The sequence below is a fragment of the Lepidochelys kempii genome, chromosome 1 (genome assembly GCF_965140265.1).
Source record: "Lepidochelys kempii isolate rLepKem1 chromosome 1, rLepKem1.hap2, whole genome shotgun sequence".
Classification (NCBI taxonomy): Eukaryota; Metazoa; Chordata; order Testudines; family Cheloniidae; genus Lepidochelys; species Lepidochelys kempii.
In genome coordinates this window covers 244018325-244043023 of record NC_133256.1, presented here as the reverse complement: position 1 = coordinate 244043023, position 24699 = coordinate 244018325, and the positions used below count along the sequence as shown (strand labels likewise).

At 41.5% G+C, this 24699-nt stretch overlaps 1 protein-coding gene across 2 annotated transcripts in view; it reads right to left on the bottom strand.

The window, feature by feature from the left end:
* Nucleotides 1-24699, bottom strand: part of FGD4 (FYVE, RhoGEF and PH domain containing 4) — a 186309-nt gene that overhangs the window by 46978 nt on the left and 114632 nt on the right. For both annotated transcript variants that reach the window (XM_073321777.1, XM_073321787.1), the window contains exons 2-3: nucleotides 20869-21030; nucleotides 4448-4631 (exon numbers count right to left, since the gene is read on the bottom strand). In XM_073321777.1, coding sequence (XP_073177878.1) covers nucleotides 4448-4631; nucleotides 20869-21030 — 346 coding nt within the window. The remainder of the gene's footprint in view (nucleotides 1-4447; nucleotides 4632-20868; nucleotides 21031-24699) is intronic.

Sequence of the window (24699 nt, the reverse complement as noted above, 5' to 3'; positions counted from 1 at the left end):
TCTTTCAGTGGTATTCTTTCAGGGTTCCTACTCTGGGCTACTGTTAACATTAAAGATACTCTATAAAAGCAGTGGATGCATTGTTTCTTGACTTTAGCAGAGCTTTTGACACGGTCTCCCCCAGTATTCTTGTCAGCAAGTTAAAGAAGTATGGGCTGGATGAATGCACTATAAGGTGGGTAGAAAGTTGGCTAGATTGTCTGGCTCAATGGGTAGTGATCAATGGCTCCATGTCTAGTTGGCAGCCGGTGTCAAGTGGAGTGCCCCAGGGGTCAGTCCTGGGGCCGGTTTTGTTCAATATCTTCATAAATGATTTGGAGGATGGCGTGGATTGCACTCTCAGCAAATTTGCGGATGATACTAAACTAGGAGGAGTGGTAGATACGCTGGAGGGCAGGGATAGGATACAGAGGGACCTAGACAAATTGGAGGATTGGGCCAAAAGAAATCTGATGAGGTTCAATAAGGATAAGTGCAGGGTCCTGCACTTAGGACGGAAGAACCCAATGCACAGCTACAGACTAGGGACCGAATGGCTAGGCAGCAGTTCTGTGGAAAAGGACCTAGGGGCGACAGTGGACGAGAAGCTGGATATGAGTCAGCAGTGTGCCCTTGTTGCCAAGAAGGCCAATGGCATTTTAGGATGTATAAGTAGGGGCATAGCGAGCAGATCGAGGGACGTGATCGTTCCCCTCTATTCGACATTGGTGAGGCCTCATCTGGAGTACTGTGTCCAGTTTTGGGCCCCACACTACAAGAAGGATGTGGATAAATTGGAGAAAGTCCAGCGAAGGGCAACAAAAATGATTAGGAGTCTGGAACACATGACTTATGAGGAGAGGCTGAGGGAACTGGGATTGTTTAGTCTGCTGAAGAGAAGAATGAGGGGGGATTTGATAGCTGCTTTCAACTACCTGAGAGGTGGTTCCAGAGAGGATGGTTCTAGACTATTCTCAGTGGTAGAAGAGGACAGGACAAGGAGTAATGGTCTCAAGTTGCAGTGGGGGAGGTTTAGGTTGGATATTAGGAAAAACTTTTTCACTAGGAGGGTGGTGAAACACTGGAATGCGTTACCTAGGGAGGTGGTAGAATCTCCTTCCTTAGAAGTTTTTAAGGTCAGGCTTGACAAAGCCCTGGCTGGGATGATTTAATTGGGGATTGGTCCTGCTTTGAGCAGGGGGTTGGACTGGATGACCTCCTGAGGTCCCTTCCAACCCTGATATTCTATGATTCTATGATTCTAAAATAAAGGTTTTATTGCATTAGTGTAAAATCACTGGGATGAAAAGGAATACTTGCATGTTGCTGTTTTACTAGAAATTCATAATCCCCCCCCCAAAAAATTTTTTTAAGAACTGTGGTGATAAAACTATTTTGCATAAAGTGATAAATGATGCAGTCTTCCTGCTGCATTGTTTGTAATATGTGAAGACCATTAATTCCATTGCAGGATTAATTTAGAAGGGTTAGAAATAGCAGAAACCATACAACTCTTCCTTAAAATAAATATTACAACCACATTACAGACTCAACAGGTTTATTGGTGGTTTGAAGAATGCACTTCATTTGGATGTTGGTTTTCTGTGAGTTGGCTTTCTTTTTTTCGTGTTTTGTTTTTCAGCATGTATACAAATTAAAATCACAGTGCAATTTGTTTTGTGAAAATGATACCCTTTTAAAAAGTCAGTGAAATGCATATTATGCTACATTCATTTATAAAAATAGTTAACTTCCTGTAAATTCATTTTGGCTTTTTTATGCCAAAATATATGTATTTTTTATATTGCTGCATATAGTTAAGAATAATTCTAACTCTTCCCCATTTCTATTAGCTTTTGGGCTGTGCAAGCAAACTAAAACCTATTACTGTATTGCACAATCACAATGTACTACTGCACAGTTTGGGTATACAAAGACAAAAGATTGGCAGAGGATGTCAGTCTTCCTGCTTTAAAGCAGCAGCACATTGCCAACTGAGGATATGAAAAAAAAATTCTTTTCCCCAGCCCACAATATAACACAGAACTGGCCAGGTGTGTTATGGAGGCTTTTTCTCAAAGGAGGATTAGTCTTGCTCTAGAAGTCAGGCACAGGCTAGTGTATGGGATTAAACACTAGATAGATGGATCAATTATCTCTTCATGTCAGGCAATTCCCATGTTTATAAGTAAAAAATGAACAAACATTGTAAATAGGGAATAATAGGGCTTTAGCATAATAATATTTATAGTTCCCTTTGGTCCCAAAATAGTACAGACTTCTCAAAACCATTCAGACATCCCCAAAAGATGGAACCAAGATACCTCCTCCTGAGGATGACAGATATCAAAGCATGCTACCCGTGTAATTCCCAGTCAGGAGATCCTGATATTAGAGGGTGGTTAGAAGGTTCCCTGGCTTTTTTTTCCCAGCATCAAGGAGATGCATGAGATCATCTTAGCTCTTTCTCAAGAAGCTGGGAGCGGTGGAAGTCCTAGTGGCTATGTTTTAATTTCTTTTATTTCCCTCCTTAACCAAAAATGAAGCAGTTCAGTTTGAAGGATGGGTGAAAATTCATCATGTGGGGTAACAAGAGTCAGTTAACCCATCCTGTATCACGCAGCTCCATCATGACATTTCCTCGCTTTTGTTAAACAGGCCTCATAGTAGGTCCCTACCAAACTGGATAACTATTAAAGCAGATGGAAGAGTAAGAGTCATTTTCCTAAGGATACCAGACTGTTAAAAGAATTCTGAGACTGATACTTCAGGAGAATTATAAAAAGGAAAACAAAACAGAGACTGGGGGTGGGGCCTAAACTGAAAAAGTTCCTGCAAATCCTCCAACATTGCATTTCCCCTTTCCCTATTCGCAGCTGTCATGGCAGTGTAGCAGTCAGATGAGATCTCAAATAGGTTAGAGGCTCCTTTTCCTGTCATAGATCAAGCTCATCATCCGTGTGATAGTCTTGGGCTTCTAGTAAATAAAGTCTCCTCTTGCAGCACTGGACTACTCGTATGTTAAGATGCATTCCACCTCCTGAAGGCCAGATTCTGCCCTCTGATGCATGTGTGGACATTGGCCTTAAATTAGTGGGCTGGCGATGCATAATAAATCATACATTCATGTAGGAAATGTTCCTTCAGAATGCGGATGTCCTTGAAGTACTGGAAGGCCAATGCCATATATACCCACTAGACAACTCTCACTGCTCCTAGAATTGGCCCAGTCTGAGGTTTTACTGCTTTCTGAAAGGTCACCGTATAATATTTATGACCATTTATCCAATTGTTTAAACAAAGAGCTTCCTGGGGTTTGTTTTCATTTGACACATCTCCTTTTAAGATGAAGATAACACCTGAGATTACATTCACTTAAAATTTACTCCCTCTTCTGATGGTAGTTATTCCATCCCCCCGACCCGGCTTTTAAACTTATGTTCACACATATATCCTGAGTAGAGGAACTGACCTTTCATGTGTATACAGGAGCATGGAAACCTCTTGGGACATGGATATAAAAAGTTTGTTATAGTATTAGAAATAGGTTTCTTCTCACTGCTTCAAAGTGTGCTTTTAGAGCATTTAGTCCCTTCATGTACATTTTGATTAAAAAAATGGTATGTGAACAGGATGTTTTAGTGACAGTAAATGTCATCACAGCTGACATTTTTCAGTGTTCTAAATATTTGCCTGCACTCTGCAGTTTTGTAAAATGAAGAACAGCAGCAATGTTCTAGTTCACTACAACCAGAAAGTCAAACGGACCATAAACAGGTAAGTGAAAGTGACCCATTTAGTTTTCCTGTGTACGCGGAATGATGTAAGAAAGGGCAAACCAGTATGAAAAGTCAAAAGAAAAATTAAGATTTCAAATGATTCCACTTTTTATAAATTGAGATTTATTAATAAACACAAAAGGAATTAAGGTTCCCTGAACAATTTCATTTTAAATATTTATTCCAAACTATGAACATTTTTCAGGATATTTTAATCATGCAAATTATTTATTTCACTTCAGATTGTGCTCGAGAAACTAACCTTGTAAAAAGTGTGTACTCCAAGGACTAAAAAAAGAGTTAAGTTTCTATTATTAATTATTAATATTCTAAATCAACATTTATAAGTATTAGGCAGACCACCACAAGTTAGGTTTGTTTAAACACACTTTTTCTTTTAATGAAATACTGCAATTAGACAATATATTGCAAAGCAAGAAGCACTGTGTTGCAGCTAATCCTGGGGAGATATCAAATAGTTATCATAGGCATTACTCTGTTCCTATTTAAATCAGTAGCAAGACTGCCATTGACTTCAGTGAGAGCAATACCAGAGTCTATACTTTCACAACATATACCATTCATTTACGCAATATGTTATAGTTCATTAATCTGCACAGAGTGTTGTTAAAAGAATTAGGACACATCGCCCTTTACCCCTTACTTTAAAAAAAAAGCAAGTGACTTACCTGCCTCCTTCAAAACGACTGATGAGATCTGACACCTTGTGGGGTTTTTCCTTTGACACACAAGAAGCAGAGGTAGGTGTGACTTCCTCCATTCTTGGTTGTGCAGTAGGTAAAGCTTTCCGCATAGGGGTTTGGTGTGTGATGGATAAAAATGAATTCTGCAGATGCACTGGCTTTGGAGGCACTGTAAGGGGAAAAAAAACCACCACCACACATTAACTATTACTTAACATTGCTAAATTGAAGACAGATAGATCAACCGATAGAAAAAGGTACCAGGAGCACCAAGAAAAGTTCCTTAAGTTCACCTAAATGTAATAGTTCTCTTACCAATTCATACTAGATTTCAACATTTACTGTATACTGTCAGACATCTAGTTATTGGATAGAAGCCAGCCAATGTGCTACTTTAACAATCTAATAAAGTTGCTTTACAGAATCTATTGAAATCAAAAGGACGGCAGTTTTGATCCTCATAACCAGTGGTTTTACCCAAAATAAGAACTAATATAATTCCAAGATCTAGCTGTGATGAAGGGCACAGGGGTTATTCCAGTTACTCTTCCCCAGCAGGGGCTAAAAAATGCTATGAACAAAAAACTTTGGTGCTCCATCTCTCTCACACACACCCATACCCCCACCAACTGATATCAGAAGGGCTTTGCTTCAGGAAAGCTTCAGTTTTGGTTGTCCGGTACCAAGAGACATTGCCCTGAGCACTAAGGCTGAAGTCTATGAGCTCTTCTTTTGGCATGAACAGGTGCAGCTCCATTTACTTCACTGGACCTTTGCCCTTTTGCAGTGGCTAACAATATGGTCCTATATATAAACTAATTTAGATTTATACAAACCTTCATAAATACCCACCCTTTGAAATACACAATACAAAGCAAAATAGAAATAACGACTTGGATATAAATAAAAATCCAGCAAGGCCCTTCCTTTGATCACCCCGTTTCCATAACACCCAAAAAAGGATAAGCTTTGCAGCACATCCAGAAAGTTGGGGCCGGGGGGTGGGGGTAGAGAATCAGTCATTGGCAGACGCAGACGGGTAAGTGAACTCCCAAGTCATGGGACCCTAGAGGAAAATGCCCTGCTATCACCTCCCATTGGAACTACAGGTCACTAACCAACAGCAGCAGTACGGCAGGGCATAGAAGAGAACAGTAAGAACAGATAGTTTGCTAGTTATAAAGCAACTGTTGTACAGTTACTTAATCTAAAATGAGCCAACATGGATCCTTTTGCTTTCTAGAATTTGCCTCAGATCCTGGCTTTTCAGTCTCCACCCCAGCATCCCCAGCTCTACAGTGAAGTTTAGCCTCCTTTCTCCCACCAAAATAGTTAGTGATATTTGCTTACTGTGTTCAGAAAGCTTTTATTCCCTTTCCTTCATTCCTACAATAGCTAAGTGTTTCTGGAATTGTTAGTAATCAGCTCTGGTTTTATACAGCCGTAGCCAAGAGGCAGCAGGCCAGGCTGCATGAGAAGCACTGCCCTTCAGAGTCACAGCTGCTGGTAGTTTTCAAACTAATCTTATCCCTATCAGAAACCAGCACCCACCACATCTGCGTGGCAGAGCTTCCATTTGGCCTGACTGTTTCCTGCAATCATTTAAGAACAGCAAACCTGCTTTTGCATAGCAAGGAAAGGGGGAGGGGAAATCACATGCAACAATGCCCCAAAAATTAGTTGTGGGTAGAGGCATTTTCCACTTTTATGCATCCGATGAAGTGAGCTGTAGCTCACGAAAGCTTATGCTCAAATAAATTGGTTAGTCTCTAAGGTGCCACAAGTACTCCTTTTCTTTTTGCGAATACAGAGTAACACGGCTGCTACTCTGAAACATCAGAAGTGGAAAAGGAGAAAGTTTACACACACACACACACTCTCTCTCTCTCTCTCACTGATTGGAAGTCTAAAGAGCAGCCATTTTGTTACTTCCTGAATCACACTTCCACTAAAAACACATCAGCTCTTGAAAGCCTGTATCCATCCAATAAAACAAGACTCCCACCAAGAGAGGACAGGAGATGGCACTAGTATGGGCTATGTGTCACCTGTGACTAAGAAGAGCAAGCATTCTAGAAGCTACTGATGTATGGTACTGTACATGATTAAAAGCCACACAGTTCCCTAGCAGCACGGACACACTCCTTTCCCTGTGATTCTATTGATTTTCCATATATTATGCTTGAATATCAGACCTTCAAATTGTAAGTATTCCCATAGTTATTAAAGAGGGAGAGGGACTCCATTTTTAGGAAAGACTGAAGAGTTAGGTCATAAATAATTATAATTTGGCTGAAGGACAACTCAGATTGGAGGACAATCGGTGTGCACAGCTATTTAAATGATGGAGACATCAAGAAGAGGGCAATCATTTAAGGCAGTTTACGAGACACAGGTGGGCAACCTGGACAGGCAGATCAAGTGTCCCCTCCTCCCCCCCCTTATCAATAAAAGCTTACTGCTGGATCCCGAGACAGTTCCTCACTGAAAACCGTATAAGTCCTATCACCCAAGATTTAAAGACTGGGTTGAAGAAAACAGTTATACTCCTGAGGGCATTATGCACCAAAAAATTAAAAATTCTGTGCCCAAAAATTTAAAATTCTGCAAATTTTATTTGTTAAATAAACGTGGAGGTTCCAGCATGGCATTGGGGAGCACAGGCCACTGGCTGCACAGAGGTGGGAGATCACTGTGCAGCTCCCACAGGGACACAGGCTCAGAGGTGAAGCTGCACCGAACCATGACAGAGCACAAGGACCGAGCCTACCCCAGAAACACCCCAGGGCCCTACCCCTCTATGACAGGTGCACCAGTTGTGGGCAGGCAGGCTCAGCAAGGCAGGATCCAAGTGTGAAGGGGCTTAGTGTGGGGGGGATCCAGGTGTGGTTAAGATGGTTGTGTGTGGGGCAATTTGGGTGCGGGCAGCTCAGTGGAGGATCTAGATGCACAGGAGCTTGTTGGGGGGTTGAGTGTGCAATGGTAATGGGACTCTGCAGGGGGGGTCCAGGTGAAGGTGATTGGGGCTCAGCAGGGGGTCTGGGTGTGTGTGTTTGGGGTCCAGATGCTGGAGTAGTGGGGCTCGGTCGGGGGGGGGGAATCCATGTGCAGCTGGTTTGGGGTCGGTAGGGTGGGGACCCAGGTGTGGGTGGCTCATTGGGCTGGTCCAGGTGCAGGGGAAGTGGGGCTCGTTGTGGGGGTTCTGGGCGTGGGGGTGTGTGAGGCTTGGCGGGGGGGGGGTCTGGATATGAAGGGGGGTGTGGATGCATGGGAGTTGGGCAGATGGGGGAGCAGCTCCCTGTACAGTGATCCCTCCCCCTGCAGCTGAGAAGTGATAGGTGCAGGAAGCATGGGGGGGGGGGGGGGGGAGTTTGCAGAGCTTCCGACAGCCAGGGGAGAAATCTGGGGGTGGGTCTGACACAGCTCCAAATGCCATGTAGGGGAAGAGGAACTCTTAAGAACATAAGAATGGCCATCCTGGGTTAGACCAATGGTCCCTACCGTCAGCGGCCAATGCCAGGTGCCCCAGAGGGAGTGAACCTAACAGGCAATGATCAAGTGATCTCGCTCCTGCCATCCATCTCCACCCTCTGACAAACAGAGGCTAGGGACACCATTCCTTACCCATCCTGACTAATAACCATTAATGGACTTAACCTCCATGAATTTATCCAGTTCTCTTTTAAACCCTGTTATAGTCCTAGCCTTCACAACCTCCTCAGACAAGGAGTTCAACAGGCTGATTGAGCACTGTGTGAAGAAGAACTTCCTTTTATTTGTTTTAAACCTGCTGCCATTAATTTCATTTGGTGGCCCCTGGTTCTTATATTATGGGAACAAGTAAATAATTTTTCCTTATTCACTTTCTCCACACCACTCATGATTTTATAGACCTCTATCATATCCCCCTTTAGTCTCCTCTTTTCCAAACTGAAAAGTCCTAGCCTCTTTAATCTCTCCTCTTATGGGACCCGTTCCAACCCCCTAATCATTTTAGTTGCTCTTTTCTGAACCTTTGCTAATGCCAGTATATCTTTTTTGAGATGAGGGGACCACATCTGTATGCAGTATTCAAGATGTGGGCGTACCACGGATTTATAGAAGGGCAATAAGATATCCTCAGTCTTATTTTCTATCCCTTTTTAATGATTCCTAACATCCCGTTTGCTTTTTTGACTGCCGCTGCACACTGTGTGGACGTCTTCAGAGAACTATCCGCGATGACTCCAAGATCTTTCTCCTGATTAGTTGTAGCTAAATTAGCCCCCATCATATTGTATGTACACCTCTACCCAGATATAACATGACCCGATATAACGCGGGTTCGCATACAATGTGGTAAAGCTCCAACACACTGCTCTGAGCAGTGAGTTAAGGGTGCTGGGCCGGGGCTCAGGCCAAGGGGTTGGATAAGGGGCAGAGGGTCTCGGGGGTGGTCAGGGGCTCGCCTCCCCAGGGTCTGGGAGACAGGAGCTGTGGGGGGGGGGCATTGCCGTCCCAGAGTGGCCCGGGGGATTAGCGGTGGGCCGGGAGCAGCCCGCTCCGCTTCCCTTGCCCCGGCCCCAGCCGTGTCCCTCGGGGGAAGGGTTTTGGGGTAAGGGATGCCCCCCCCTCCCCGGCAGTGGTGGAAGCGGGGCAGCCCGGCCCCATCCCGCTCCACTCCGCCAGCTCCCAGCTGCGGCGCTCCACTTCCCACCGCAGGTGAGTACGGGGGGCGTCCTTTCCCCAACCTCCCCGCACTCACCAGCAGCAGGAAGCGGAGCACCGCGGCTGGGAGGTGGTGGAGTGGAGCGGGCTGGGGCCGCGTTGCTCCGCTTCCCGCCACTGCCAGTGAGTGCCTGTCAGAGGCGGGAGTGTGGATAAGGGTCGGAGCAGTCAGGGGACAAGGAGCAGGAGGGTTGGGTAGGAGATGGGGTCCTGGGGGTGATTAGGGATGGGGGTCTCTGGATGGGGCTGTCAGAGAACAAGGAACAGGTGGGGCCAAAGCAAGTTTGATATAATGCGGTCTCACCTATAATGCGGTGAGACTTTTTGTCTCCAAGGACCATGTTATATTGGGGTAGAGGTGTATATAGTTGGGGTTATTTTTTCCAATGTGCATTACCGTTACATTTATTCACATTAAGTTTCATTTGCCATTTTGTTGCCCAATCACTTAGTTTTGTGAGATCTTTTTGAATTTCTTCACAGTCTGCTTAACTATCTTGAGCAGTTTAGTATTGTCTGCAAACTTTGCCACCTCACTGTTTACCCCTTTCTCCAGATCATTTATGAATAAGTTGAATAGGATAGGTCCTAGGACTGACCCTTGGGGAACACCACTAGTTACCTCTCTCCATTCTGAAAATTTACCATTTATTCCTACCCTTTGTTCCCTGTCTTTTAACCAGTTCTCAATCCATGAAAGGATCTTCCCTCTTATCCCATGACAACTTAATTTACATAAGAGCCTTTGCTGAGGGACCTTGTCAGAGGCTTTCTGGAAATCTAAGTACACTATGTCCACTGGATCCCCCTTGTCCACATGTTTGTTGACCCCTTCAAAGAACTCTGATTAGTAAGACATGATCTCCCTTTACAGAAACCATGTTGACTTTTGCCCAACAATTTATGTTCTTCTATGTGTCTGACAGTTTTATTCTTTACTATTGTTTCAACTAATTTGCCCGGTACGGACGTTAGATGTACCAGTCTGTAATTGCCAGGATTACCTCTAGAGCCCTTCTTAAATATTGGCGTTACATTAGCTATCTTCCAGTCCTTGGCTACAGAAGCTGATTTAAAGGTCAGGTTACAAACCATAGTTAGTTAGTTAGTTCCGCAATTTCACATTTGAGTTCCTTCAGAACTCTTGGGTGAATGCCATCTGGTCTCGGTGACTTGTTACTGTTAAGCTTCTCAATTAGTTCCAAAACCTCCTCTAGTGACACTTTAATCTGTGACAATTCCTCAGATTTGTCACCTACAAAAGATGGCTCAGGTTTGGGAATCTCCCTAAAATCCTCAGCCATGAAGATTGAAGCAAAGAATTCATTTAGTTTCTCTGCAATGACTTTATAGTCTTTAAGTGCTCCTTTTGTATCTCGACCGTCCGGGGGTCCCAGTGATTGTTTACCAGGCTTCCTGCTTCTGATGTACTTAAACATTTTATTATTACCCTTTGAGTTTTTGGCTAGCTGTTCTTCAAAACTTTTTTGGCTTTTCTTACTACCAAATTTAAATGTAAAAATATAATGTTTATGCTCTTTTCTATTTACGTCACTAGGCGTCCCGTCCTCCCCAGCCCAGCTAGAACTAGAAGCTGAGCCTGGCGCAGGGTAAGAGCCACCAGCCCAGTCTTCGCCAGTGCTGCCTCCTGTCCCACGGTGATTTACCTCTGCCGGTTGCCCTAAGCACCTGAAACATACTGCTTGGGAGGGTTGCATGACCGATCTTGTGGCTTCCCTTTGCTGCCCTGTCAGAAGCTCATTTTTCTGCAGGGATGCAAAGACATCCCTGAGTATATAAATTCTGTGAATGCAGAAGTAGTGCAGAGTTCCCCCAGGAGTAATAGTTGCATATATACCGTACTGTCAGGAACAACCATGCCCTGGCAGAAAGATGCAATTGACCTAGCAGCTTTTCCATCTCTACCTTGCATTAGTGTACGAGAGGAAATAGTGAATTCTACTACCAATAGAGAACTTTGCTATCAAGGAGTAGCTTTAGTGACAGCTTCAGTACAAATAAGAGTGTACATGTTACTTTAATCTATTTAAATAGCCAGAACCCTTTCCCAAAGAGTTTATAACTTCAATCATACCAACATCAAAGGATGATAAATGAAACAACAGTATGAAAGAACAATGGAGAAGGATGAGGGTCACAGTAAGAAATGAGATGTTTCTTAGGTATGCAACTGTTCTTGGCTCTTAACATTTATATTTATTAATTAATATACATGCCTATGGTCCAGGATATAGACTAGACTAAGAACAGTGGCGAGGAGATGAGCGCTGGAAAGGTAACTCAACATGCCATATTTTTAAATGAATTGCATTATGATCACTGAACAAGTGAAACAATTCTCACCAGCATTTTGTACAATGAGCTGCTTTCCAAAGAAATTAAATATGTTTGTTCCATCTGCCTGCTTGCTGCTATGAAGCACTGTTTTCTCTTTACCGTTCTCCCCTCTCATATGCAGTTCTCAGGAGGACTGACAGATCTAGGCCAGTGAGCATCAGATAATTGTCAGAGATGAATAATTAGATAGCTAGCTGAACTAAAAAAAAAAAGTGATGAGACAGCTGAAAAAAACCAGACAGGCTGGGAAGAAGCAGGACACAATGGAGTATGAGCTTTCGTGGGTGAATACCCACTTCGTCAGTTGCACGTGGGTATTCACCCACGAAAGCTTATGCTCCAATACGTCGGTTAGTCTGTAAGGTGCCACAGGACTCTTCGCCGCTTTTACAGATCCAGACTAACACGACTACCCCTCTGATAACGGAGTATGGGCAATCCAATTTCCCTGGGGGAAAAAGATGGAAGGACAAGAGGAGTTTGGGTGGATTTAAGACCACAATTAAAAAGATGTATAGCAACATTTCCTATGATGCATTTCATCGAGTAACTATAATGGGCTTTGTACAATTGTAGAAAATCAATCAGTTTGATAAGTAATTAATACTATTGTGAGAATTCCTAAAAATTGCTGGTGTTGATGGAGTTTATGTTTAGCAAATACAAGTGGTGCATGTTTGGAGCAGAAAATTTTTTTTTCTCCCCTCATTGAACCCTATATTCATTTTGGGGAAAATCAGTTTCTAGATCCTTCCTAAACAAACCACGGCCAGAGGTGGTCAGACCTCCTTCTAGCTGGTAGCAATAATGTCAAGGCAAAATCCTGGTTCCACTAGAACTGACAAGTCACGGAGTCCAGGGTGCCCCCCCCACCTCCCCCCGCAGCAGGTAAGATTTAGTTAGAGATATTTTTAGTAAAAGTCACAGACAGGTCACTATCTGTGACTTTTTGGTTATTTCCTGTGGCCTGTCTAAACAAGCCCAGTTCCCTCAGCCTCTCCTCGTAAGTCATGTGCCCCCGATCATTTTCGCTGACCTCCACTTGACTCTCTCCAATTTGTCCACATCCTTTCTGTAGTGGGGGGCCCATAACTGGATGCAATACGCGAGATATGGCCTCACCAGTGCCGAATAGAAGGGAATAATCACTTCCCTCTGTCTGTTGGCAATGCTCCTACTAATACAGCCCACTATGCCATTAGCCTTCTTGGCAACAAGGGCACACTGCTGACTCAGATCCAGCTTCTCATCCAATGTAATCCACAGGTCCTTTTCTGCAGAACTGCTGCTTAGCCAGTCAATCCCCAGCCTGCAGTTGTGTATGGGATTCTTCTGTCGCAAGTGCACGACTCTGCACTTGTCCTTGTTGAACCTCATCAGATTCGTTTTGGCCCAATCCTCCAATTTGTCTACGTTACTCTGGACCCTATCCCTATCCTCCAGCATATCTGCCTCTCCCATCATTTTAGTGTTATCCGCAAACTTGTGGAGGGTGCAATCTATCCAATTGTCCAGATTAATAAAGACGTTGAACAAACCAGCCTCAGGACTGACCCCGGGGGCACTCTACTTGATACCAGCTGTCAACTAGACATTGAGCCGTTGATCGCTTCCCTAACATCCTAGAGATGTTATGATGGCTGGAAAACTGGCAGGCCAGGATATGGATAGTCATCCTGGTTTTGAGAGAAAACTTAACAGGGATGGAATGGGATCAGAAGACAGGGATCGAACCCAAGCAGAGACCCACACCCAGCAGGGAAGGAAACCATCTCCCAGAAGCCCTGGGATGGGCAGGGAAATATGATGTGCCGTATGCAGCCAGCAGGGTCACTTTGCTCAAGAATGCCTATGACATCTACTAAGTCCCAGTGGGGTGTTGAAAGGCCAGCTATATCCCAACCTCTCAGAGTTAACAGCGTGACTGAATTATTCCACAGCCTTGGATGGGCTCTCAAGAGAGTACTGTCTCCTGCAAAGATGAGTTTTGGCTTTACTGGGGAACGTTCTGTTTTGCCAGAAGAGAGCCATGGTATCCACACTGGAGCTTTAGGAGATCTTTTAGATCTCCTGGGTCCAAGTCATTCAGCATCTTGAAGATAAAGACAGAGACCTGGAACTTTATTTGAAGTTCTATGGGAAACCAGTGTATAGAGTAGAGAACAGGTTTGACATGGCTCACAGTAGTTTGCATAGCTGAGGAGATGTGTTGAAGCATTTGGCACTAGCTGGAGTTTCCTAAGTACCGAAGTCTTCATGCTGCGGTATACTGCAGTATTGTAGTCCAGCTGAGACCATGTATAACTGAGGCCACGTCTTTGGCCATCAGGGAAGGACAGAGTCTCCTCACCACCTGGAGATGGTATTAAAGCATTACTCACAGTTGCTGCTATGTGAGAGCTCAGTGACAGCGAGGAATCCAAAACCACTACTAACCTGTAGTTAGAACATCCTCCAGAGCTACAGATGTACTGAGATGTCTTTGTAAGGCGGCTTATTAGAGATGCAGTAAATCAACTTTTTTTTTTTTTTGGTTTGCCACATAACAGGACTTAAATTTCATCAGGTATGAAATAAGAACTTACAACAGATAGATCATGCAAGTGGAAGAACACTAGCATCCAGAAGACAGACCATCTGTCCTGTTTGTAACATTGTGTGTGATTATGGTGAAGCCGAGCCGAGGCTAGGGCTCAGACATATCTGTAGTGGGAGCAAATTCCAAACTACCTACAGCTCTCTGTCCCAGTGACCTAGAGCATCATATTTCACCTCTGGATGGTTAGAGAACTTTGTGGACCGTGAGGACCACAGTGATCCATGCACGTGTCACCACCAGGCTGGATTATTGTCATTCACTCTATTTTAAACTGAATTTGAAGACTATGTGCAGGCTCCAGATGGTACAGAATGTGCCTGCCTGCTTTCCTTTATGGTGGAGGCTGCCGTGAGCACATCAGGACCATGCTTAAGTCCCTTCACTGGCTTCCAGTCTATTTCAGAAGCCAGTTTAGGGCTTTTTTCATAATTTTTCAAAGCAATTAATAAATCAAAGCCCAACAACATTAAAGACTGAATTTTGATCTATGAATTGCTGAGTGTGCGTGTTGTTTCCTAAGAACTCCTTTCAGCAAGAACTATCCTTTTACCAGGGTGGATAAAAATGATTTAAAAAATCAGATTTTTAAATTTTAAATAGGATTTTTTTGATAGAATGCTTTTTGAGGGAAAAACTGATCTAAAGACAGTTTTAATTAAGATACACTATAGCGCAAAGATACACTATAGCGCATTCTATATCATGGAATAGGGATTATAAATTCTAATTCTATAGTATGAGACCATATATTCATGTAATTTTTAAGAAAAGTTTTGTAAATGAGTTCCAATAGTTCATAGATTAGGGACCCAATCTTATGGAGTTCCAGACTTCTGTATAGAAAGATTAACCTAAATAATTTGATCTACTGGGTCTCCGTGCTCAGTCTAGAAAATACCAGAAGAGATGCTTAGTTTTGCAGTTCTCAAACTGTGGATTTGTGTCTCCAGAGGTAACATGCCTGTTAACAGCAAAAATGTTTTTAAATAAATAAAGAGGTGAGAAACAACAGACCTCAACTCTATTGTACCTCTGCAAATTTGTGTACACAGAGTCAATCCCTTACCTCTCTCTAAAAGTGCAATGTTTCAAAAAGTTCAATGAATAGAAGATCATTGGGGGTGGAATAGATCTGGACAAGAAGTCTGGAGATAAATGTAAGAATACTTACATTTAAGAATACTTAACATTGTTTTATTTAACTAAAACAACCATTTAAAAATCTGGTGGTGTTCTCCTCCTAATACGCATGGCAAGAAAATCCTCCAAATATTAATCATTAACCTGTTGAATTGGAGATAGTTCACCTCCCAATGACTTCATAAACATCTGCATCAATTACCTTTGGTAAATGAAATAACCAAACAATCATTCATTTTCTGATATAACTGTAAAACTAATTTGAAAAGTTTTCAAAATAAATCACTGTTAAAAACGTATAGTTGTACCTTCTGAAAATGAAACCTACATCTATCTCTGAGTTGTGAAGAACATGTATTAAGGTTATAACAACCAACGAGAATGCACTTTTATGTAGAAAACCATGATTAAATCGAGTCTTCCTGACTAGTGATTTAAATCAAATCCACTCTGCCTTTTACCCTCAATATCTTAGACAAACTAACTTGTGTTCTACTTAAAAATCCAGGAAATAATATAACCAAAATTGAGGGGAAAGAATTTTATGTTGGATTCTGTTCAGCAGTTTATTCACTTGCTCTGGCTGCATCAGGACTGGTATGTGATGAGTGATTATTTCCAAAGATTTAAGTTATTTTTCAGACAGACACCAAGTAATTACACTTAAAGACAGGTTCAGGATCCAGGGTTAGTTTCAAATCCAAATCTTGGGTAGTATGTAGGACCTTGTCTACACTTTATTTCCAAAACAGTGCTGATTACTTACACACACACACCCCTTTATCTTTACTACTTGTTATCTCTCTCTCCTAAACTTTGGTAGGTTAGATCAATGTCACTTAGTGATTAATCTAACAGCAGCAAAGAAACTGGCATTGCAATTCAGTTCTGAGATCTTATTTCCTTTAATCAAAGACAGACATTTAAGGTTGGCAAGACTAAAGCAACCGCCCAAAAAACAATTTTTGAAAATCATTTCCTGCTAGTATTGGAAAAAACAGTGTACCGTACCTGTAAACTAAAGTTACAATTCTGTTAAAAATTCAGCTACTCAATGGAGCAACCCAAACAGTTTAAGGCACTTGGATTGTTTTGGTTCATGAGGGTACACCTCATTCCATCCCTCATTTCTGCCTGTTTGCTTTTTATGAACAGACAAGCCCAATACAAAATGCTTTAAGATAATTTTGATACCCTGAATGCACTCAGAGGAGCAGAGAGAGGGAGACACACAGAGCAGGCCCTGAACATACCAGACTCAAAACTATTTGTAATAGCTTTATTGCTTTTTAGCTGCAAATCTGCACTCCTCATCTTGCAACAATGTTGCTGGAAGTGGCCCTGTCTGGAGGAGGTTCTTCTGAACAAACACATTGGACTCATAGCTAGGAGGGAGCAGTATCAGCTGCAAAACTACCTGAATTAGTCATGTTCACAGTTATCCAATAGACAGTTGGCCTTGTAATCTATAATAAGTTACTACAAATTGGTGTTTTAAAAAAAAATCAGTCTATTTTTATGGATTTCCTACTTCTTTTCATCCATTAATTTGTTAAGTGTTTTTGTTCTTGGGGAAAATAACTAAAAAACCCCACATTTTTTTAGCTTGGTTTCAGAGAAGTTACAACAGGACGTTAAGGCAATACAGAAAGGCTATTAAGCAGAGCAATGTTTATATACGCCCTTCACTATAAACAAGGTTCTTTTACCAGAGGTTTTATGTACAGATAGCACAGCTTTATTTTGTTCATGTTTCTTGAATAGACCAAAACTTGCCCTCAACACCCACTGACTTTTTTCCTCCCTTAAATGAGAGACAAATTCGATATTTATGAAAGGTGCTGGAGTGGCACCATTAGAGAGTGACCTCCTCACTTATCCACAGTACAGGCAATAGCAATGCTAGTTTCCGCCACATCAGCGATGTGCCTCAAGCTAACCTGCATGGGTATTATCTTAGGAAGAGAGAATTAGTCTCCATACTTCTTCATTTCTCTGTGGAGACCAAGGTAAAGGTTACTAATCATCACAGAAATTGCGGTCACAACCGGCACTGTGGATATGTCCATCTGGAAGTAAATTGAGATCAGTTTATTTCTTAGAGGACAAAATTTTAAATTGCAATGACTTTTGGTCACTATCAACCTGTGCTAAATGTTAACCAATGACTTCAAGGTGAAAAGCTCTACATCCCACAACCAGCATTCTTAGCACTGACATTTTTGTATACCAGAATGTATACCGCACATAAAAACATGGTTTGTGTTTTATATATTCTAATTCAACTTGTAGCTATGAAATCACAGAAATGTAGAACTGGACGGGACATTGATAGGTCATCTAGTCCAGTCCCCTGCACTGAGGCAAGACTAAGTATTATCTAGATCACCCCAACAGGTGTTTGTCTGACCTGTGCTTAAAAACCTCCAACAAAAAGATTCCACAACTTCCCTAGCTAATTTGTTCCACTGCTTAACTACCCTGACAGTTAGAGGTTTTTCCAAATGTCTAACGTAAATCTCCCTTCCATTGCTTCTTGGCCTGTTCTCAGCGGTTAAGGAGAACAATGAATTACCCTCCTCTTTATAACCACCTTTTATGTACTTGAAGACTTATGTTCCCCGTCTTCTCTTCTGCATACTAAATAAACCCAAATTTTTTCAATTTTTCTCACAGGTCATGTTTTCTAGACCTTTAATCATTCTGGTTGCTCTCCTGTGGACCTTCTCCAATTTGTCCACATCTTTCCTGAAGTGTGGAACCCAGATCTGGACACAGTATTTCTTGCATCTTGCTTACAACATTCGTGCTAATACGTCCCAGAATGATGTTCACTTTTTTGCCACAGTATTACATTGTTGGTTCATATTTAGTTTGTGATCCATTATAATACCCAGATCCTTTCCTGCAATACACCTTCCTAGGCAGTCATTTCTGATTTTGTATTTGTGCAATTAATTATTCCTTCTTAATTGTAGTACTTTGCACTTGTCCTTATTAAATTTCATCTTCATTATTTCAAACTATTATGTTGGATCACATTAAAGAAGTTCTGTATTAAAATCACAAATGAGTTTCATTCCCCATAGTTTAAATTCCAGGGTATTATTAATTAAGAGGTCTCTTGGTTTTTGGTACTGTTTCTCTCCCTCTATGTGTGAAACTTGCAAGCTGCTAATTGCGTAAGTACATTCTAAGACAGAGTCTGTTCTCAAAGCAATTCACACAGAGAGAGACTCAAAGCAATACTTTTTAACAACAGAAACAGCACCCAGAGACTCCCCGCCCTTTTGTTGTATTAACAATTGTGATTAAAATAGAGCTAGAAGATGTATGTGGATGGATGCTTGGTGTGGATAATAACTGAATGATCAGGGAGGTGCCAGCCTAAGAATCCAGTGTCCATCGGCTGAAGAAGGCGTCAAGTGGAAATAACCAGAGGACCCCCCCGCTCCCCCGGAGGGCAGACTGGAATCCACCCAACAGCCTCAAGAATGGGAGAACCAAAGAACAAGATAACATCTAGCAGCACGGAGCCGTCAGGAATGTGCTATCTGCTGATTGATTCAGCAACAGCATGATGAAGCAATTCCCATAGACTAGCATAGGAAGAAATTCCTATAAAAATGGACTCTAGAAAGTGAGAACTTTGGGGTCTGATTCTGCAAACCAACTTCCAGGAGCATCAGAGGAGCATCTGACAAGGCCCTGCTCCCTCCTCATGTCCAGGCCACCTGGCCAGTGGCTTGGCATGAGCAACTCTAAGGCTGGTAACTATGATAACAACCTTGCAGAACGTGTGTGTGTGTGTGTGAATAAATATGAGATTGAATGGAATGTTATAGCTGTAACTAACTGCTTACTATGATTCTTTCTGTATTCACAATAAATGTGGTATTTTGCCTTTTTCCCTTTAATAAGATCCTGCTGGTTTTTATTTTATTGGTGTAACAATTTCTCCAGTTTGTCAAGATCATTTTGAATTCTAATCTTGTCCTCCAAAGTGCTTGTAACCCCTTCCAGCTTGGTATGGTCCACAAACCTCATAAGTGTACTCTCTATGCAATTATCCAAATCATTTTTGGAGATATTGAGTAGAATCGTACCCAGGACAGATTCCTGAGAAACCTTCCAGCTTGACTGTGAATCATTGATAACTACTCTGAGTACAGTTTCCCAATCAGTTGTGCACTCATTTTATAGTAGGTTTGTTTAGGCTACATTTCCCAAGTTTGCCTATGAGAATGTCATGTGAGACAGCATCAAACACCTTATTAAAACCAAGATTATATCACATGTACTGCTTCCCCACCCCATCCTCTGCTTCACAAGGCTTGTTACCCTATTAAAGGAGGATATTAGGTTGGTTTGACATGAGTTGTTCTTGATAAATCCATGTTGACCATTTCTTATCTTTTTAATATCTTCTAAGTGCTTACAAACTGATTATTTGCTCCATCACCTTTATGACTGGGCTATAATTCTCTGGGTTGTCCTTATTCTCTTTTTTAATAGATGGGTAAATAAAGTACCTTTTTCCAGTGTTCTGGAATTTCTCCTGTTCTCCATGACTTCTCAAAGAAAATGGCTCAAATCTCCTCAGCCAGTTCCTTCAGTATCTCCTCAGGCCCTGCCGACTTGTCTAAGTAATTCTTAACTTGTTCTCTTATTTTAAGCCTCAGATCCTATCCCATTTACACTAATGTTCTCTATATTAGTCATCTGATCACTGCTAACCTTTCCGGTGAAAAATGAAACCAAAAAGGCATTTATCACTTCAGATGCTGCTGCATTTTCTGTTACTCTTTCCCTCCTCATTAAGTAATGGACCCACCCTATCCTTGGTCTTCCTCTTGCTTCTCACATATTTGTAAAATGTTTACTTGTTACTCTTTAGCTATCTTTAGAAGGCAAATCAAAGTGAATATGTAATTCAGTGGTGGTAGTGAGGGAAATATACTTCCTCCATTCAATGTGCACATTTGCATAATAAAGAATAATACCTTCAATATAAAGTGTTCTTCTCCCACCCAACAACGCACTTCACTACCTAGGGGTTCCCATTTCTGCTAGAACCTGAAATTCCCCCTTAACTCCTCCTACTCAGCTGGGCTGTTTTACTCACCATCTAGCTTAAATATAGGCTCATATCCTTCCAGCTCAGGGATGTAAGGACTCCTTTTTGGAAACTAGCGTGAGACCCAGGGAGCCCCTCAATACCAATTGGTAGAGGGTACACCAAACCATAACTCATCAGGCCTGACGCACTCGTTGCCCCAATTCACCTTTGTCATAATCTGTAGCTAAAAGGTGTTGTGTGAAGTGTCATATGCAAACCGATAATATACTGTGCCTAAACCCTAAAATTATTGTTTTGCTGGCTTGACTGTGTCTCCAATGTAAATTAAGGAAGGTGAAACCAAAGACAATGAAAAGGACATTTACTTTCAAGGTAAATGAAGGTGAGCAAGAAGACCATTTAATAATCTCAAAGGGGAATAGAAGCTGCACCTCCCAGGAAGCCTGGCTGCCTGCCTCTTGAAACAGGGTCAAGTAGCCACAGAATGACTTATGTAAACAGAGCATTTGCATCTGTACTTACCTTGTGGCTTTGGATTTGAAGCTGAACGTGGGGATTGTTTAACTGGCACGTTTCCATTTATTCCCTGAGCCGCTTCATTGCATGCGTTCTGCTTGACTAGCCAGGTTGTGCTATTTGCTGAGCAAGATTTAGTTAAGAGACTCTTTGGACAGGTGCTGCTGTCTGTAGGGGGGAAAAAAAAAAAAAGAAAAAAGCAAGCATGAATAATGCTTAGTATAGTTGGGATATAATGTTCTATACAGTATGTTCTATCATTTCACTTCTACAGAAAAAGTTATGAATGATATTGTGGCAGCCCTGGGTAATGGGTTTCACATTTCCAGTTATTGTTCCATTTAAATGTCTATAAATAGAATCACTAGATGTGTGTTCTTTCTTGGTAAAATGAAAGAAATTGTCTAGTTTTAAAAAACTTGTTGCCACATAAAGACAGCCTCCCAAATGCTTTCATATCTAGCAATATTTTGTGAACTGATTTAGATATGCAAATAGAATGACCGAACAACTATTTTGCTTTTCTCTATATTGATTTTGCCAAGATAGCACACTGAGCTACCTGGATTGGCAAACAGATACTTCAATAAAGACTACTGTAGTGGACATTTGACTGATTAAAAGGTAACAACTTTCCTATATGATCACCCACGCTGGTGATAATGGGTTATGTACATGAAGAAGGAATGTTAAAATTGCCTTTTATCTCATCTAACTGTATCTGTTATTTCATTCTCCAAGCATTCTATTATAGGCATCTGAAAAGAAACCTGCGATGATTCTCCCAGTAAGATATGATTTATGCCAACACGTGAAAAGGTATGTTATCTTCTTTGCCTAAAGACAGCTTGATGCAACACCAGAGTTGAGATCGTTTTTCAAAAACACATTGGAGATTACAAATGGGCTTGCAGTATTATTCACCCTTTTCAATCTCACTTTCAATTAATATTTAATTCTAAGTAAGCATTTCAAGACCAACTACTTCTACAATTCCACTGATCTAATAGAAAAATTAGATCAGATATTTAAGACCTTGAGTCAAATTTTTCAAAAGTAAGAGCCTTTAGTGAGGTCAGTAGGAGTTGTTAGGTGTGCAGCATTTTTGAAAGGCAGGCAGGTGGTCTAAATACAGCTTTAGGGTCTTAATTATAGGCTTTTATGTTTGAAAATTTTGATCATGGTTTCTTAAACCCTAGCTGCTAAGTAATAAAAGACAGTCTAGCATAAAAGGTTTCCACTGCAAAGTTGATGGTTAATAAATTATTTAAGATTTAAAAAACATATACAACACACACACAAAACACATCCCATCAAGGGACTGGTTTTATGAATGGGCTAGACTACGTTCGAGATTCCTGTCAAATGAACAATCTTTTATTCAAAATAAAGAAACATCTGTCCTGTTTACAACACAATATTTGTTGAAGTTTTAAAAGTTATTTAGAAATTTAACAAAAAAAAATCGAGGAGGACTTGTGGCACCTTAGAGACTAACAAATTTATTTGGGCATAAGCTTTTGTGGGCTAAAACCCACTTCACTGGATGCATGCAGTGGAAAATACAGTAGGAAGATATATATATATATATATACACACACACACACACACACACACACACACACCATGAAAAAATGGGTGTTGCCATACCAACTGTAATGAAACCAATTAATTAAGGTGGGCTATTATCAGCAAGAGAGGAAAAAACCCACCTTTTGTAGTGACTATCAGGATGGCCCATTTCAAACATATGACAAAAAGGTGTGCTTATGGTGCTATTTTCTTCAAAAGCACGTGTAGTTTATCCTGGCATGTTGAATAGATTATGCTTTGTTTTCATGAAGGGTACCCAGAACTTAAACTGAAGTAGTGCAAGGAAACCTTGCTATAAGATATCCTTATACAATGTTTAGTAGTCATGCCCTGGGGACATCTAATGTATATTAACTCTCAGGAACTGTCAGCTTTGGCTTCAAACCAGTGTCTTAAAACAAACTTAATTTAGCCTGGTAGGCAACGGAAGTGCTACTTATAATCCTATTAGGCATGCAAGAAATAAAACATACTGCAAAAGGCTGCAGATTTCAGTGGACTGCAATAGATTTGTATTGCAATTGTTTTCAATCGGAGAAAAACGAAACATTTGTTTACACCTGCAAATTTGTTCTCTGCATCAAATATTTACAAATCTTGAATGAAACTCCCAGAATTTCAGTTGTGTACCAACATAATGATAGCTAGTTACTTGTACAGTGTTAATACACTAATAACTTTGGGGATGGTAAAACTAAATACACTGGGGGAGGGCAAAGGAAGAGAAAAAGATTGGAAAACCTCACCAGGATATGCAAGAATGAGAGTGTGTGAAATATATATATTTCACACACTCTGGAAAATCCCACCGGGATATGAAGAATGAGAGTGTGTGAAATAACACACTCATTCTTCATATCCCAGTAGGATTTTCCAATCTATATATCTCACAACTAGGAAAGAGGGTTAGGGATCATAAAATTTGATGAGTATTTTATTAATCACTTTTGCCTATCACCTGCAGTGAGGTTAGAAAGAATCCTCCATCTGTTCTAGGCTGGGAGATGCAAAATCTAATTTTCCAGAAAATTTTAATTAGGAGAATCTAGTCATATTTCATCTGTCACAGTTAGAAGTGCCAACAACAAACAACAAAAAGGGCTGATTTGCATTTGTAAAAAGTGAAAAAATATTTTGGCAAGATGCAGATCCTCAGTCTGTGGTTCTGTAGGGCAGGACATAGGAAGTTGAAACAAGATTAGGGTTTAGGTCAGATTTTTTTTTACTTTCAATCCCGTTCAAGACACCTATGTGTCTCCAACAGCACACAATGTTTTAGGGTTTAGTCTAACTCAGTGGTTCTCAACTAGAGGTCTGGGGCCCTCTGGGGCCGCCGAGCAGGGCCAGCATTAGACTTGCTGGGGCCCAGGGTAGAAAGGCAAAGTCCCACTGCATGGGGCTGAAGCCCAGGGCTCTGAGCCCTGCCACCCAGGCCTGAAGCCTGAACAATTTCGCAGAGGTCCCTGTGACATGGGGCCCCAGGCAACTGCCCTGCCTGCGACCCCTCTAATGCCAGCCCTGGCTTTTTTATATGCAAAATACCGGTGATTGTGGCACAGGTGGGCCATGGAATTTTTAATGCATGTTGTGGGGCCTCCGAAAGAAAAAGGTTGAGAACCTCTGGACTAAGTCACAGGGACACAGACTTACTCAGTCACAAATGAAAGAAAAAGCCAAGTGTTTTCAGGAGGCAAAACTATTACAGTCTCAAAGTCCGTTTAAGAGTACAGATTTTTTTAAAAGTCACATTAATGATTACTGAATTCACAACATGTGAAAGGAAATCCAGTGGATTAATTTCTGATCCACACAGACATACAGAGCTTCCATGGAGCTGAGCTCATTAAGCACACAGGAGGCATCAGCATCCTGCCTTTAACTTAATGTAAGAAAACTGCACCAGTTCTATGACTGCCAGGGACTGCAGTCGTGGGTGAAGGATTTGCTCCATGAGGTACAAGTCTTTCCCCGAAGGTATCATTTGGTAGAGTGAGATCTGTGGTACGAAAATCCAGTAATCCAGAACAAGCTACAGCACATAATGCGAGCGTGTGGTAATTCTGAATACTTTTAAGTGAGAAAGCGTGACCCAAAAGGGAGTGAGACTCAGAACATCTAGATTCTACCCCTGGCTACCTGCTTAGCTCCCGTAAAAAAAAGTGATGTATGTATCACAGTGGACATTCCAAAAGCAAAGCTCCCAAAAAATCAGTGGGCACTTCTGAAAATTTCAGCCTGACATCT